This window comes from Mus caroli, unplaced genomic scaffold (genome assembly GCF_978045245.1).
Source record: "Mus caroli unplaced genomic scaffold, Mus_caroli_1 scaffold_8, whole genome shotgun sequence".
NCBI classification, from domain to species: Eukaryota; Metazoa; Chordata; class Mammalia; order Rodentia; family Muridae; genus Mus; species Mus caroli.
In genome coordinates this window covers 130,823,380-130,841,098 of record NW_028227263.1, presented here as the reverse complement: position 1 = coordinate 130,841,098, position 17,719 = coordinate 130,823,380, and the positions used below count along the sequence as shown (strand labels likewise).

The window sequence follows — 17,719 nt, the reverse complement described above, 5'->3', positions numbered from 1 at the left end:
TGACTCTCAAAGATGGACAGAGTTTAGAAGTATTGTATTGCTTAGGTAGAGGACCTAAGATCAGTTCCTACAACTCAAAGCAGGAAGTTTACAGCTATATTCAACTGCAGGTCCCTTGGAACTAATGTATTCTTCTGGCCTCTGAAGGCACTACAAACATAAAGGTATACACAGCACCAGCAGCAACACTGTTGCTACTACTAGTATCAGTAACACAAGTTTTTAAAAATTCACTCTGACAATTCCACAACAGGATTTATTCTATGACCACATCCAGGTATTCAGGATACAGAACAACAGGAACATAAACATCAGTGTTCATATATTATTTAAAAGTTTTGAAAACTTATTCCCATGGAAACATCCCTGGGGGGAATCCAGCCATTTTCTCCTGGAACACTTTATCAAAGGCTTCAGCTTGGGCTACTGTGAAGTGATTCTTCCAGTCCCCAGTTGTGCCTGTAAAATGTGAAGAAGATACATAGGTGGATTTATAATGGTCATAACACTAAACTAGTTCTTTCCATCATATGCTTTTACCTTCCGTTTGATAATGATCACACAATTAATATCCTACATCCACTCCAGTAGTGACTCACATTACAGGTTTAGAAATCTGGAAGCAGTCCTGAGGCACAGTTTCAAAGAAAGAGCCTCCTGGAACCTTGGCATTCCCATAGCTAGAATGCCCCAGATTTCTCTCTGCAATATTGTGGAGGGTCTTGCATGCTTTCTTAAGTTATTTACTGGATAAGAGTTAGAAGTCTCAGGACAAGCTTAGCAAAGTATACTTAGACTCTTCATTACAACCAGGTATAGCAGTCTACATTGCATATTAGAAGCAAGTTGGTGAATTCTTCTGACAAATGGAGATTCCCTACAGACACTTTAAAGAACAGCCAAGTTACACTCATATGCAAGAATTTACCAAGGCCTAGGATATAGAAGGGTTGTGGTATTATATTACTCATGAGAAGGTCTGCTAGAGCAGAACCCCCTCGTGCTAGCTTTCTAAAGGCTCAAAGGAGTAGAAGAAATTGTGACTAGGTTGTGAAGTCCTTACCTGACATTAGCTGACTCTAGGCAGGGCTGTTTTATCTTTACTGTAAATATTACCTAGTTCCTGTAAGTCTTTTGAAGTCATTTCTCTGTTTTGTGTCAGATACTTCAATGTACTTTGCCTGCTGTGACACGCTACTCCTTTCTTTTCTGTATTATATAAGACTAGTGTTTGATTTGTGACAATACATTCAGATTCAGCACACTCTCTCCTCTCTGTGTCTGTCTATGCTCACCTGTTGGAACCTTGATTCCCACAGGTTGAAAGGGGCTGACTGAGCCTGGTCTGTGGCATTAATAAATCAAACTACTATTTTCTGTAGAAAATTAACTTCTTCCTTTCTTTCTTTCTTTCTTTCTTTCTTTCTTTCTTTCTTTCTTTCTTTCTTTCTTTCTTTCTTTCTTTCTTTCTTTCCTTCCTTCCTTCTTTCTTTCTTTCTTTCTTTCCTTCCTTCCTTCCTTCCTTCCTTCCTTCCTTCCTTCCTTCCTTCCTTCTCTCTTCTCTTCTCTTCTCTTCTCTTCTCTTCTCTTCTCTTCTCTTCTCTTCTCTTCTCTTCTCTTCTCTTCTCTTCTCTTCTCTTCTCTCTCTCTCTCTCTCTCTCTCTCTCTCTCTCTCTCTCTCTCTCTCTCTTCTCTGAAACAGGGTTTCTTGGTATAGCTCTGGCTGTCCTGGAATTCACTTTGTAGACCAGGCTGCCTTCCAAGTGAGGGGATTAAAGGCATGTGCCACCATGCCTTGCCAAAAATTTCTTAAGTCCTGAAATCATATATACAAACTTCTCCCTCTGTCTAAATTATGTCCTAGCTTTTCATCTCCCAACCTATATGCTAGACAATCTAATAGCAGCAACAATGGCTTGATCTTTTTATATATACACAGATTATTCCTGCTTCCCATCAAACTTGTTCCTATCATGCTATCCTACTCAGAAGTGTTTATCATCTCAATGATTCAAACAGACTTCAACTGTTCTGTCTACATCTTAGTATTTACTTATAGAAGTAAATAATTTTAAAGCAACTTTTAACCAATATCTTAAAATAGTTTCTACTTATATGTGTGTGTGTGGTCACATGAGTGCTGCAGATACACACAGTTATGAGCAGCATTTCAGCTGTCTTGATTTTCTCACTAGATATGGTGAACCCAGCCCCTCACAGCTGAGGGCATTGAAGGACTCTGTTTCACTCATCCATGGTGTTTTGTGATGCATGAAGATCTGCATAATTTCAGCACATGTCCAATGTAGCACTGTGTCTTCTGACCATATATTGTTTTTCACCACTCCATTACAGAATGTCTTTAGTTATAACCTTAGAGATTAATCAACTGTTCATTCTGTGTTGTGTCTTCTGTCATCCTAGAGGACTAATAATTTTCATATAATTACATCTTGCTCTTTGTCTTTTTATTAATGACACTGTAACCTTCTCTTCCCATCTTTCCTCCATTTACAACCCAGCAGGTCCCATCCTTGCTTTGTTTCCTAGCTGTGACACTGTTATTTACACCATGTATTTATGCTTTGAATATACACACAGAATATGCATGAAATATATTTGGAAAGAAAGTGTTTCTGAAATTACTAAGTGGTTCATTGTACAGAGTGACTGACATATAGGATATACTCAGTGTGGGATTGTTAAATAAATTCGTGCATACCTGAGAAAGGTATAGGCAGTGCTCCTATTTTGCTGATGACGAAAAATTAGTCTTTGAGATGTTACCAGTACGACAGTGATGGATGTGTATTTGAATCCAAAAAGAATGACAATAGAAGCCATTCTTTTCTTTATCACATTACTTTCTTTCTGTATCATCACATAAGTTAATTTTAATTCCCCAGAGGGCTATATTAAAGAAAATATAAAGAATTCATAAAAATGTAAATCCTTGATACAGCATATTAAAATAATATACTATAATTGATATGAATATAAAAGTGTCATCTAATGAGATGAGTACCTATTAATATCCATTGTGCTCTCAGGTTCTTTCTTTTCTTTATTAGAACATGATATCTTATGGTTTTTGACAGCATGCCTGGATCCTGATAGGCCAAACCAGATAGATGTTAGACTCAAACATCTCAAACAAATTCAATATGGATTCCCAATGGAATAAATCAGTCCATCTGAGAAACCACATCTTTGGAGGTACACACATGGAGTTGTAAGTTCACCTATTTGCAAATTCTGTGCACCTTATTGATGCACTTTTATTTTCTTTCCTTGTTTCTAAAAATCTCCGCAAACTTTTGTGTGTCAGATGTCAGGATAACCCTAACATGTGGTGGCATAACTCTTGTTGAAAAAGAACTTCCTCATAGTTCTGGAGGCTGCAGATCTCACATCAGAATACTGTCCAAACATTTGTAGGATTTTCTTTATGGCCTTAAGATGGGAGGCTTCTTCTTCTGTCCTTGGGTCATCTTCCCCTTTTGACTCTGATTCAGGTCTTCTGAAGATACCAGTGAAAATGATCAATGGCCCAACTACTGTGTCCATTAAATAATACACTGTGAAGTAATGAGTGCTGGGAATTTTGAGGTTTGCCAGAATATATTTCCTATACATATCTAGATTGTGGCATTGTCTTTATAAAGTCTTGTCACCCAAAGAGTAGCTAAATATCTCTCTAGTTTGCATTTCCTGCAGAGCCTAAATATTGAATTATAATGACTACAATTGTACATGGAAAATCATTGCTTGGAGATTAAAACCAGATGCATCTCAACAACTTGAATGATTGAGTCTCTGGGATAAAGGTTACAAAGCAGCTCTGCAGAGGCAATAAAAGGTAATTTCTTGTGTCTTAAGATAAGAACAATTAAAGGATTTTTGGAAAATAGGTCTAGTGAATTCCTCATGGCTCAGGCAAGTCTAACACTTACTACAGCTTTTTAACGCTTTATGATATAGGGAATTAAGTTGCCTAATGGTAAATAATGGAGTGTGTTTTAGCATTATCTTAGATTTGCACATATTTTGATGATTCAAAACTGGCACCAATCTGATAGAGAAATTGAGAAGACAAATATAATCTTTACATACATTTTTCTTTCAAAGTTATTTCCAGACATATCCATTTCATCATTCTCTATAATGAATTAGTGAAGCAAGTGGGTAATGTATTTTGTGTCCCTCATCAGTGACCTGGTTTCCAGAATTACCTGGCTTAAAGGATATTGGTGTCACACTAGTATAAGAAAAATAATCCCCCCAAATAAAAGCTATCTTCAAATGCAAAAAAAAAACAAAAAACAAAAAAACAAAAAAACAAAACAACAACAACAAACAACAACAAAAAACATATGCTACATATAATCACTAGGATAATTAAATTTCTAAAGACTAATGAAGTCTTATCAAGTATTTTGGCAGAACTATATTATAATTACTGTATGTATGTATGTATTTCTGCTGTCATCTGTGCTGCATGGCAAATAGTATTTGTATTTGGAAGAGAATAAAACCAAGTATGGTCTCATCCTAAAAGAATCTTCCTGGCAAAGCAAAAACAACAGTTGTCTTCATGGAATTTTGTCTTAAATTCTATTCCATCTGCTCTGATTTGTCTCTGCTAATGCTTTTGCTTGTCAGTTTCCTTATCCCTTTGCTCTTAACAGAGCTACTTCATTCCTTTAGGTATGTAATAACAGACTTATTTTCTTACAATGTTTTAACACTGCCAAATTCTCATTCATTATAGAAAATCCAGAAACAGACCACTTTGCTTAGGTGAGACCATTTTTCTAGTGCAGTATGTCTCCACAGAGTCAGGAGTACAGTAGTGTGATGGCAGCTGGAAAGAAAAGTTTATTTTTCCACATGCCTTGAACTTTAGTGTATAGATTTCCATTATCTTTTAGTTAGTGGTGACATATCTTTATGTTTACATCTCAGTCAAAATTTCCCATTATTTGGATAGTACTAGTCCTGGACTAAATACAATCTGGTATCTACTTTGACTTCATGTTTTATTTGAAAACTCCTTATATCCTTATATTGTTCATTTCCAAATTTCACACTCCAAAGCTGTCAACGGAAGGCAAATGCTGAAATATTTCAATTATGTATAAAGAAAAGATACTAACATATATTGTTAGTATCCAAATTTCAGACTCCAAAACTGTCGATTGAAGTTAAAGGCTGAAATATTTAAATTATGGATAAAGAAAATTAAACTCATAATTTATACTTCATTCATTTATACCCATGTTTTTATTCAGTGTTAAATATCTGATGACTGACACCTTCTTTCTTCTACTCTAAGTTCCATCTCACCTATCATTATCTAATTAGGTCTGGGTGAGGTTCAAGGTCTGATTCATTCTGGCAAAGTCACTCCAGAACTGTACAGCTATGACACCACACACAGAAACAATCTGCTCCCATCATAGAGAGGAGTTGGCAAATAAATAGAGAGCATTGAAATTCCCCGTTCAGGAAAGAGAATTCCAAAGAAGAGAGGGGTCATGACCCTAAAGCAATCTAAACACAGGTTGGCAAATTACATCAGATTTTAACATTAGAGATTTTTTTTTTACTCCTATAGGAGTATAATCTTGGCTTACAGTTGGCAGCAATCTTGACCTGTTCAACATCTTTTCCAGCAGTTAATGTAATTTTTGCAGTTCTATGCTTATCATCTTAGATATATCTTTGGTCTACTGCATTACACTTTTTATATTTTAGAAATGAGGAATGTGATACAGGAAACTTTACAATGCCTCATAGAATACTGACTACTTTCCCATTTTCTTCATTGAAGTTATTAGACATGACCATCTCCAATCCCAAGTTCATCTACCAGAATAAATCAACTTTGCAGAGTGTCTTAAATCCACATCTTCTCCACAAAAACCTTCCCTGTAATGTCTGTGAGAAGCTATCGGTGATGAGCAGTGACTTTCAGTACATTCCCAACAACTACTTAGAGCTTCATTGGCACAACAAGCCCTTCACTTGTTCTGACATATTCTGAAGCTAGATGATGTCTTTACCTTTTCTCATGAGCTTGAAGCCATTGGGAACCCAATCGTCCTTAACGAGACTATAATTGGACATGTTGTTTTCTTTCATGGCTTGGAAGGAGCTGTATTTGAGGACGAGATCCAGCTCATCTGGCCCTAAATTTTTCCCTAGGAAGTCACAGATCTTCTTTATGGTTTCCTTTGTATCCTAAAAGAAGAAAGTGAAATGAGGGCAATCAACAGAGAGCACTGAGAGAAAAGATTCAAACATGTGATCTGTAGATGGGGATGATCAAAATGTTGTGAAAAGGTCATCATCAAATGAGAGAGCTTGATAGGAATTAGGCAATAAAGGAAATGGAACAACTGGAGGAAGGACTCAGACTCAACATTTATATATTGAGTGGGCTCTCAATGTGGCTCATCTCTGCTCTCTAAAAGACAGAGACTGGGTATTCTTTTTAGGGAAGAGGAAATGTAAGAGAGAGGCTCTCATAGAACCAAGGTTAAATTTAAACTTGCTTTTTAGAGGATCATGACCTTGAATTTCAGACCTTCCTGGGTCAATCTCCATAGTACTAAGGTCACAGGTGTGTGCTGACACAGTCTCTCAGTATACTGAGTTTTTTTTCTTAAGACAGGGCCTCACTATGGAATTTTTTCTTGTGTGTTGGAAGTTGCTGTGGAGATTAGTATATGTCATGCTCACAGAGATCAGAAATCCATCTATCTGGCTTTTTCCTTCCAAGTGCTGGCACTGAAAGTATGTACAAGCATACCTACCCTGCCCTGGCAGGTTTAAAGAAACTTATAGAAATGCTGCTAGACAATGATTAAGGCAAATGAAGACTTGTGCACAAAATCCTCAGCAGAGATTACTGTTAGTTCCAGATAATAGTGTTTGCTTAGGTATCTGAAAACAATACAGATTTTTAGGACAGTTTCATAGAAATGTTCTCAATATTTGTTTTTTGAAGGTACTTCCAAGAGATTTTGTTTTGAGAAAGTATCTCAGGTTGCAGCTTATATGGGCATCACATTCCCAAATTTTCTCTCTCAGATCTCTAACTGTTGTAATGATATCTGTGTACTACCACAATTAATTTAATCTTCTGATATAGTCATTACAAGGTAAAATCTTAGAACATCAAAAATTGTGCTTTTAATCCTAGCCTTCCCCATGGGGACATGAGGTTTTCTTGGTTTAAAACATTTTTTGCATATTTATTAGTATTCTGCTTAATATTTCATATGTATGTAAACAATCATGACAATAACTGAAAAGAATGTGTTAATGGTCAGATAGAAGACTTATTAGACTGTGTAGTAGTGTGTAGCAGACAGCTGGGTAGTGATCCTTTCTTGGGAAAAGTGAACTTAATGATGATTAAGTAAAAGATTCTACATATGGAAAAAGAGTGTGATGAAACTTTTTTAATTGTAAAATTAATTTATTTTGTACACTCTATATGTTATTTCCCCAAAGCCGATCCACCCTATGACTGTTCAACAACAGCACATATCTCCTCCCCACCATTCTGTCTCTATGGGGATGTCCTCCCCAAACCAGCTGACTTCTAATCTCCCTGTGTCCTCCAGTCTCCCAAGGGTTATGTGCATCATCTCTGAATGAACACTGACCAAAAGTTCTCTACTGTATATGTGTTGGAGGCCTCATATTAGCTGGTGTATGCTGTCTGTTTGGTGGTCCACCTTTTGAAAGATCTCAGAGGTCCAGATTAATTGAGATTCTTGGTCATCTTAAAGGATCACCCTTCTCCTCAGCTACCTTCAGCCTACTCTAATTCAAAAACAAGGATCAGCTGCTTTTGTCCATTGGCAGGGTACAAACATCTGCCTCTGATTCTTTCAGCTGCTTGCTGATGCTTTCAGAGGCCATTTATGATAGGTCCCTTTTTGCAAACTATCCAGAGACTCAGGAATAGTGTCAGGCCTTGTGACCTCCCCTTGAGCTAGACACCACTTTGGGTCTTTTGCTGGACCTTCTTTTCCTCAGGTTCCTCTCCATTTCCAACCCTGTCATTCTTTCAGACAGGAACAATTATGGGTCAGAGTTATGACTGTGGGATGGTCCCACTCTCCCTCATTTGATGCCCTGTCTTCCTGATGGAAGTGCAGGTAGGGTCTATAACATCATTCTTCCTAATGCATGGAAATTCATCTAAGGTGTCTCTCTTTGAGTCCTGAGAGTCTTTAACTTACCAGGTCTCTGGTAAATTCTGGAGGGTCCCCTAAACATCCTAATTTTAGAGGATGCCTGTTTCCATTCTTACTGCTGGCCATCAGAGTTTCAGTCCTTTTCCTTCACACAATACTAGATCAGGTTCACCTCTCCATCCCAGTTCCCCCATATACATTCTCTCCCAGGTTCCTCCCTCCTATTTCCTGAGAGAAAACTCTATGAGGTCAAATTTGTTTTTGAATAATTTCATCTTTCAGTTTTTGTCTGGTTGCATTTTTACTTTTTATTAAAAATTATTTTTCTTCATTCCTTCAGGGAAGCAGGTAGGCTGAGAGCAGATTTTTGGCTTTCTCTCTGCTTTTCTAGATCCTATGACCAATATTCATCTTTTGTTGTTGTTGTTATTGTTGTTGTAATGGGTTCTCATTCTTAACTGAGTGATAACTGTAAGCTCACCTTTTTCAAGTCTTCATAGTATAGTACCAAGAAGTTGTCCCATTCTCTCATGGATAGCCAGTCACGGACATGCTCAAACCATGATCCAAATAAGACTGTGTGCAGGGAGAAGTGGAGTGTCAGTTACAAAGCACTAACAAAGGGTCTGCTTGACTTTCTTCATTTTCTGAAAGCAGCAGCAGAAAGCTTCTCTAAGAAAAATCTAACTAGTCTGTATTTATAGCATTAAACATGATATTTGAGGTTGATACACAAATAGAGAACTGATAAAATCAAGTTCATTATCAAACTCATTACCACTAAGATTTACCATTGATGCCATGAGGAGATATTCTACTGCCAAGGTGCAAGGTCAGAGGTGTGTGCTGGAGGAAACCTATCACACCAATACAGAAATCCAGAGGTGATTTCTGTAAGTACCTAGTGAGGTATATGAAGACAACAGAAAGATTTGAAAACAGAGATGGGAGAACAGTATTTTATATGGTGTTGGAAAGAAACATTCCAATTTATACAGCAACCTACTGGCAGAAATCTAATAGATGTATAAAACAAAGCTATATGACATCATTAATAATCACATCAACAAAGTTAGGTAAGGGGATAAGGCACCTTTATGGTGTGTGTGTGTGTGTGTGTGTAAGGGGTAGGGAGAGAGAGAGAGAGAGAGAGAGAGAGAGAGAGAGAGAGAGAGAGAGAGAGAGAGAGAGAGAGAGAGAGAGAGAGAATGTGAGGTTTTAGAATTATCTTAGCATATGTTTGGATGCAGATCTGTTGATTATGAGAACTACATAAGGCACTGCCAAGTGGGGAAGACAAGAGACAGAGGAATTTTAACAGATTCCCTCAACTCAGCATACCTATGTCTACAGTTCCTTTTGGGAGTATATAGGGGTATCATTTCCATTTCTCAGTTTTCAATTTTCAGCCCCTGATTTTCCACATAATGCTCTTATCCTGAGCTGAACTCACATGCTACAATATAGATGTACCAGTCCGAAAGTGTCTTGTGTTGCAATAATGACACAATTGTTATGGGGTTACATAAATGATGTCTGATTAGATTTGAGCCTTGATCCTTGAGATGGAATTCATGCCTGGTACTATAATCCTGGTCATGAACCCATTGTTGATGATGTCATGGTTCCAAACTAGGGTTCCTACTGTCATTTAACTAAATGGTCATATTGTCAAACTACCGTCTAAATATTTGTATTTATACCTGTGGAATTGTGCTGTTCTATATCTTTGTTAGAGATTAATTTTGCAACTGGCTCTGGATAATGTAGACTCAGAAGTGATCAAAATGTGCAGCCTAATTGTGAGTGCTCAGTCATTGATGTACCAAATACTCAGGAAATACCATGGGACAGGAAGTAGAAAGTAAAAACTAGAGAATGTGGTGGAGTGATTTGAAATATTCCTCTGTAAATATTGTCCTTTGAACATGAATTAGCTGTTATGCAAATGTGCTCATATCACCAATGGTTGCCTATAGCAAAACTGCATAACATAAAGCCGATCAATATTCCAGGATGCATGGGAGAGGGTGTCCTGAATCCTCACTCCTCACTGAAGATCTATTTGCAGTTGATGGCTACTAGATGAGAAAGACTTCCACACCCTTTTCATATAGGGCCACTTTTATGTTTCTAGTGCCCACATGGATGACCCTACATCCATGCACATATGAGTACCACAAATTATCAGTAGTGGGTTGTACTGTTTTGAAAAAAAATTAAGTTCTGCTATGGACATATTATGGACTGTATAGTGTGTTGGAATGCATACTGGTAAATCTGGTAGAATGTGATATAACATATTCATTTTTAATTTTTTAAAGAATAGAAATATTATGTATAAAAACACAAAAATATTGAAAAATAAATCAAGTCAAAACATTGGACATATGCAGCTGGAAACACGAATTTCTGGGGTACTGGTTAGTTCCTATTATAGTTCCACCTATAGGATTGCAGACCCCTTCAGCTCTTTGTGGACTTTTTCTAGCTCCTCCATTTGGGGCCCTGTGTTCAATCCAATAGATGACTGTGAGCATTAACTTCTGTGTTTGCAGGCACTGGCATAGGCTCACAAGAGACAGCTATATCAGGGTCTTTTTAGCAAAATCTTGCTAGCCTATGCTATAGAGTCTGCGTTTGGTGGCTTATTATGGGATGTATGCATGGTGCAGTCTCTGGATGTTCCATCCTTTCCTCTCAGCTCCAAACTTTGTCTCTATAAGTCATTCGATGGGTGTTTTGTTCCCAATTCTGAAGGGGCAAAGTGTTCACACTTTGGTCTTAGTTCTTCTTGAGTTTCATGTGTTTTGCAAATTATATCTTGGGTATTCTATGTTTCTGGTCTAATATCCACTTATCAGTGTGTGCATATCATGTGAGTTATCTTGTGATTGGGTTACCTCACTCAGGATAATACCCTCCAGATCCATCCATTTGCCTAGGAATTTCATAAGTTTATTGTTTTAATAGCTGAGTAGTTTTTCATTTTGTAAATATACCACAATTTCTATATCCATTCCTCTGTTGAGGGACATATGGATTCTTTCCATTTTCTGGCTATGATAAATAAGGCTGCTATGAACATAGTGGAGCTTGTATTCTTATTACCAGTTGGAACATCTTCTAGATATATGCCCAAAAGTGGCATTGCTGGTTCCTCCAGTAGTACTATGTCCAATTTTCTGAGGAACAGCCAGACTGATTTCCAGAGTGGTTGTACAAGTTTGCAATCCCACCAACAATGGAGGAGTGTTCCTCTTTCTCCACATCCTCGCCAGCATCTGCTGTCACATGAATTTTTGATCTTAGCCATTCTGTCTGGTGTGAGGTGGAATCAGGGTTGTCTTGATTTGTATTTCCCTGATGATTAAGGATGTTCAACATTTTTTCAGGTTGAAAAGCATATGAAATGAATTAATGGCCACCAAGCCTGTTCTACTTGAGAAAAACGATTTTATCTTAAAACCCCATCCACATGAGTTAGTTTCAGCAGTCAACCATACACATCCCTGTGTCACCTTAGACTCTCAGTTTAGAGATTGTCCCCATGAAATTTGCCTATGAATGTGTATTTGAGTGATTGTCTTTATTGACCAATGATGTGGTAGCGCAAAGAGCATAAACCTGTTGACCTGGTCTGAATGAAAAAACTGAGAGTGAGACATTGAGAAAATTAGTAGGCTGATTTGTAAACTGTTTTCACTTCAGCTCTTTCTTAAGATCCTCCCTTGATTTCTCCTTTGATAAATTTTTCACCTGAAAGTGTAAGTCAGATAAACTCTTTCTGCTCTTAAGTTGCTTCTGGAAAGACTATTTTATCAGAAAAAACATAAACCAAACTAGACCAATCATTAAACAGGAAATAGGAGAACACCTTGTGTACCTTAGCAAAATCATCAAAATGACAGGCATTGATAGTCAACTTACAATTATAAGAACTTATTAATGTGACTTTTTATTTTTTAATTTAAGTTTTATTGCACTATGATGAGAAAAGATAATTTCAATTTATCAGAAATTAACATTTAACATTTAAAACATATTTTAACATTTAAAAACATATTTTGAGTACATACAATTACATCACATTCTTCTTCTCCTTTGGTTCCCCAATTCTTCCCAGAGAACCCCCTTCAATACCTGCCATATTTTTCAGGATTTTTATCATATTTTGTAAAATTTATAAAATAATATAACAATAAAAATGAGTACTCTAAAAGTTACTGGATATAAAACCACAATCAACTGAAAAATCTTATATTGATGCTTGTCTACAGCAATACTGAAAATACATACCTTATTCTCAATATAAATTTCAAATAATTCCAAATATATAAGTATATCACATTTTAAAATAATATATCACCTCTTCAGGTCAGTGCCTGCTCCAGGCCACCATGTGTGTGAACTCAGCAGACAGTCCACTGTCCCCAGAGGATTCTACACTCTGTTGGTGCCCTTGCATGCACAGGATCTTAGGATCCCTGGTGAGTAGAGTGTAACATCTGTTCTAAAACAATCATGATGGCCTGTGCCAGCAAAAGCAAGGACACAGGACTCCTGCCTGACCAGCAGCTCAGGTTCCTTCAGATCAGTGCTGGTCTACCTTGGTTTCGAACACAATGTCCCATGGTCCCCAGAGGAGATTCCGATTGCAGTTTCTCTAACACACCGGCAATCTTAGGATTTGAGTATCCCAGTACCCAGGAGCGTGGTCACAACTGGATTTTAGTGTTTCAGAGGAAGCTTGACTGCCAAGAACTCTGACACATCCAGAAAATCAGGTTCATAGGATCCTGGAATCATAGGATCATAGAGAAAGCTGGACTCTGAGGAGTTCTGAATCAACTGGGATTACAGGAAGGACAGGCTCCAATCAGACATATTGAGGGCAGCAAGCACTTGAGATAATCGGATAACAGGAGACAAGTGTAAGAATAGAAGCAACAGAAACCAAGGCTACTTGGCATCATCAGAACCAAACTGTCCCACCATAGCAAGTCCTGGATACAGCATCACACAAGATATGGATCTAATGTCACTTCTTTTGATAATGATGGAGGACTATAAGATGGAAATAAATAACTCTTTTAAAGAAACACAGAAGAACACATCCAATCAGGTGAAAGAATTGAACAAAACCATCCAGGATCTACAAATGGAAGTAGAAACAATAAAGAATTCACAAAGGGAGACCACTCTGAAAATAGAAAACCTAGAAAAGAAGTCAGGAGTCATTGATGCAAGGGTAACCTACAGAATACAAGAGATAGAAGAGAGACTCTCAGGTGCAAAGATACCTTAGAAAACATTGACACAATAATCAAATAAAATGGAAAATGCAAAAAGATCCTAACCCAAAGCATTCAGGAAATCCAGGACACAGTGAGAAGACCAAATCTAATGGTAATAGGTATAGACAAGAAGAAAGATTTTCAACCTAAAGGGCCAGTAAATGCCCTCAACAAATTTATAGAAGAAAACTTCCCCAACCTAAAGAAAGAGATCCCCATGAATATACAAGAAGTCTACAGATCTCCAAATAGTTTGGACCAGAAAAGGAATTCCTCCCATCCTATAATAATCAAACCACCAAATAAAATCAGTAAAGGGAAAAAGTCAAGAACATATGAAGGCAAACCTATCAGAATTTCACCTGACTTCTCCCCACAGATTACAGAAGCCAGAAGATCCAGGGAAAATGTCATACAGACCCACAGTGATCACAAATGCCAGCTCAGGCTACTATATCCAAGAAAAGTCTCAATTACTATAGATGGAGAAATTAAGGTATCCCATGGCAAAACCAAATTCACACAATATCTTTCCACAAACCCAGCCCTTCAAAGGATAATAAAGGGAAAGCTTCAACACAATGAGGGAAACTACGCTCGAGAAAAAGCAAGAAAGTAATCTTTCAACAAACCTGAAAACATAGCCACATGAACAGAATTCCAAATCTAAAAATAAACATAACAGGGAGAAATAACAACTTTTCCTTAATATTTCTTAATATCAATAGACTGAATTCCCCAATAAAAAGACATACAATAACAGACTGGTTATGTAAACAGGAACCCACTTTTTGCTGCATACAGAAAATCCACCTAAGGCATAAAGGAAGACACTAACTACCTCAGAGTAAAAGGCTGGAAAACAATTTTCCAAGCAAATGGTCCCAAGAACCAAGCTGGAGTAGCCACTCTAATATCAAATAAAATGGACTTTCTCTCTTTTTTAAAAATGGCTCATCATAATTTATTTTATATTAAAATGTAGAGCTTTTGGGGGTAGGGTGTTTACCTTCTTTTTTTTTTTTTTTTTTGAAGTAACTGAATAAAAAGAAAACAGGTAAATACAAGAGTTCTGCTGGCTCCTACTTTATAAAAGGTCGTGCACACCTGTTCTGCTTAGCCCTTACTGCCATCTGTCCAGGTGCAAAGGCTACAAAAGGAAGCAAGGGAAACAGACACAAATAAGTTTTCTGCTTTTTTACTTGAAATTTGTAAGCTTACTTTGTGCTATTCACAAGCTACTTTTCTATTTTTCTTTAAAAAATTATCATCTTGAGTGAGGTAACACAATCACAAAGGAACTCACACAATATGTATTCACTGATAAGTGGATATTAGCCCAAAACTTAGGATACCCAAGATATAAGATACAATTTGCTAAACGCATGAAACTCAAGAAGAATGAAGACCAAAATGTGGACAATATGCCCCTTCTTAGAATTGGGAACAAAACACCCATGGAAGGAGTTACAGAGACAAAGTTTCGAGCTGTGATGAAAGGATGGACCATCTAGAGACTGCCATATCCAGGGATCCATCCCGTAATCAGCTTCCAAACGCTGACACCATTGCATACACTAGCAATATTTTGCTGAAAGGACCCAAATATAGCTGTCTCTTGTGAGACTATGCCGGGGTCTAGCAAACACAGGAGTGAATGCTCACAGTCAGCTATTGATGTATCACAGGGCTCCCAATGGAGAAGGTAGAGAAAGTACCCAAGGAGCTAAAGGGATCTGCAACCCTATAGTTGGAACAACATGATGAACTAACCAGTACCCCGGAGCTCTTGTCTCTAGCTGCATATGTATCGAAAGATGGCCTAGTCGGCCATCACTGGAAAGAGAGGCCCATTGGACTTGCAAACTTTATATGCCCCAATATAGGGGAATGCCAGGGCCAAAAGAATGGGAATGTGTGTGTAGGGAAGTGGGGGGCGGTATGGCGGACTCTTGGGATAGCATTGGAAATGTAATTGAGGAAAATATGTAATAAAAATATTAAAAAGAAAAAAATGAAAAATCTACAGATGAAATGAAAACGTAAAGAGGCATTTCCATAAAATAGCAACTTTACACCAAATTCATGATTAAAAAAAAAATCTTGCCAAGTATTTGGACATATATGAAATGCTTCAAAACCTGACAGATAAACACTGAGACATGCTTCATTTAATAAATAGAAGTGTGCATTTATAAAACAGAAAGCTGCCTCTCCCCATAGGAGCCTGCCACCAAAATGGAAAATAGTCTTCTCAACTTTACACCAAACATTTAGCAATAAACCCCCTTCACTAACCAGACGGGAATAGCTGTGATCGCTCTTTACAGTTTTATAACTAACAAAAATAGAGTCTTTTTTAAAACCTCAAATTAGGGTACCCTAATCAAGGCAAAAAAAAAAAAAAACAAAAAACTAAAAAAAAAAAACTTAAGAAGTGGCTTACCGTTAGCACAACACTTGTACAGTACTACAAAATGCACTGTCACCATCAAAGAAATTAGTGGCATACTGAAGGGTCACCTTAAACAAAATATACAGTAATTGAAATGCTAAAGGCATTTCCATGGAGTAGACAAGGAAGAAGAAAAGCTGGAGGTTCAGTATTAAAACAGGTGATTTGGGAAGGGGCTTGTATGCACACTGTTTAATGGAAACAGGCAAGATGTGTGGCTACTGCCAACTAGAGTCCTAAGAGAGGCCTTCCTTTGCAAAGAATTTTATATAAAAGTAACAGAAATAAAGGTATCAAAAAAGAAAAAAAAAGGAAAAAAGAAAAACGACTTGTATAAGGCATTCTGCTGCATATAGCTTTTTTTTTTTTTTTTGAATAAATGGTGCCAACAAATGTTTTATACTCACACCAATGCTGGTTTTGAAATCGTACTCTTCAAAGGTATTTGTGCAGATCAATCCAATAGTGGGGCCCAGTGGGCTGGGTGGGCTGACAGGCTGTCTACCTTCTCATGTAGGATCCACTGGGAGACTGTTTGGACATGCCCATGTTCATGTAGCCAACGGGTCCCAGGGCCGTGTACATCATGTTAGTGTGGGGTGGGGTCTGCATCGGCTGCTGGGCATATGGATGGCTTCCCATCATATGCCCAGCAGATGGGCACATCTGCAACTGCATTGGGTACTGGGGGGGGGTTTATTCATGTAGCCATGGTAGCTGTGTTAACCACTGTTCATCATCCTGTTCATCATTGGCTGGGACATGCTATACCCATTCATGGCATTCAGAGTGTTCATGTTCATATTTACGGAGTTGACATTGTAGGCTGGCGCTGGCATCAAGTTCACACTCATGTTCATGCCTCTTTGCATTGTTAAAGTCCATGCAGGACCCTGCATGGCTACAGTTTGGGAACGCCCATCGATTTGTGACTGATGGGTGGCAGCATCTGGTGGCAGAGATTCGGACTTAGTTCTCATGGAGACGTGGCCCTTGCTGGCAATCTGAGTTTGCAGTATTTGGCTGTGGGAGATGCCAATATTCGATGCTGCCTTGTTCTGCTGCAGGAGAGATGGTGGCAGATTCATGGGAGGAGGAGTCAGGTTAGGGGGTGGGGTCATGGTAGCTTGTGCTTGAGGTACTTCAGGGACAGAGTGTAGAGACTGTGAAAGCTGAACAAGCCCTGTGTTGCTTGATGGTGTGGACAAAGAGGCACTGTTTGCATAGGAGGTCACAGCAGTGGAATGATTAATAAGTGTATTAGTTAACTGCTGCAGTTTGTCAGGGTTGAACGTGGCAGATGGCTGTGGGTAGTGCCCATCCCCAAAATCACTTTGACCCATTCACTCATATAAGCCAATGTTGGTATTGCTGGTCTCAGGGATGTCAGCCAGCTTCATGGGTGGGGTGAAATTGGTGACCATGCTGCACTGAGCTAGCTGCTGACTGCTACTGGGAGGCCTCTCCACCACACAGCCTTGGGGAAACTTGACACTGCAGGTTGGAGGGGAGCTGATGCTGGTCTGCTGCATCATGCTGTAGTTACCGATGATGTTGGACATCTGCTGGGTGACAGCACAGCTGTTCTGTGTCAGATTGCTAGAGGTGAGACTGCTATAGGAGCAACTATTCTGGGAAGAGCTATTTCCACAGATGCTGCCTCCCATGGTTGAGTCATAGCTGCTTGGGTTCTCATTGTTCTCTCTTGTGCTCTCAATACTGCCCAGGTCACTGAACCTGCTGTCAATGACCTG

General features: G+C 38.3%; 1 protein-coding gene across 1 annotated transcript; it reads right to left on the bottom strand.

The window, feature by feature from the left end:
- Positions 1-305: 305 nt before the first annotated feature.
- LOC147003544 (sulfotransferase 2A2-like) lies at positions 306-16,553 on the bottom strand. The gene is made up of 5 exons (XM_085842480.1): positions 16,471-16,553; positions 9,005-9,114; positions 8,695-8,789; positions 6,066-6,243; positions 306-459 (listed from the first exon to the last, which is right to left on the bottom strand). The coding sequence occupies exons 1-5, from the start codon at positions 16,551-16,553 to the stop codon at positions 347-349; spliced, it is 579 nt and encodes a 192-aa protein (XP_085698606.1). The 3' UTR covers positions 306-346.
- Positions 16,554-17,719: the final 1,166 nt, after the last annotated feature.

Coding starts and splice junctions, on each gene's coding strand:
- LOC147003544 (XM_085842480.1), bottom strand. CDS start 16,553: ATGATGTACACGGCCCTGGGACCCGTTGGCTACATGAACATGGGCATG. Junction 9,115..16,470: donor AGTGGATCCTACATGAGAAG/GTAGACAGCCTG, acceptor ATACCTCACTAG/GTACTTACAGAAATCACCTC. Junction 6,244..8,694: donor ACTATGAAGACTTGAAAAAG/GTGAGCTTACAG, acceptor TTCTTCTTTTAG/GATACAAAGGAAACCATAAA.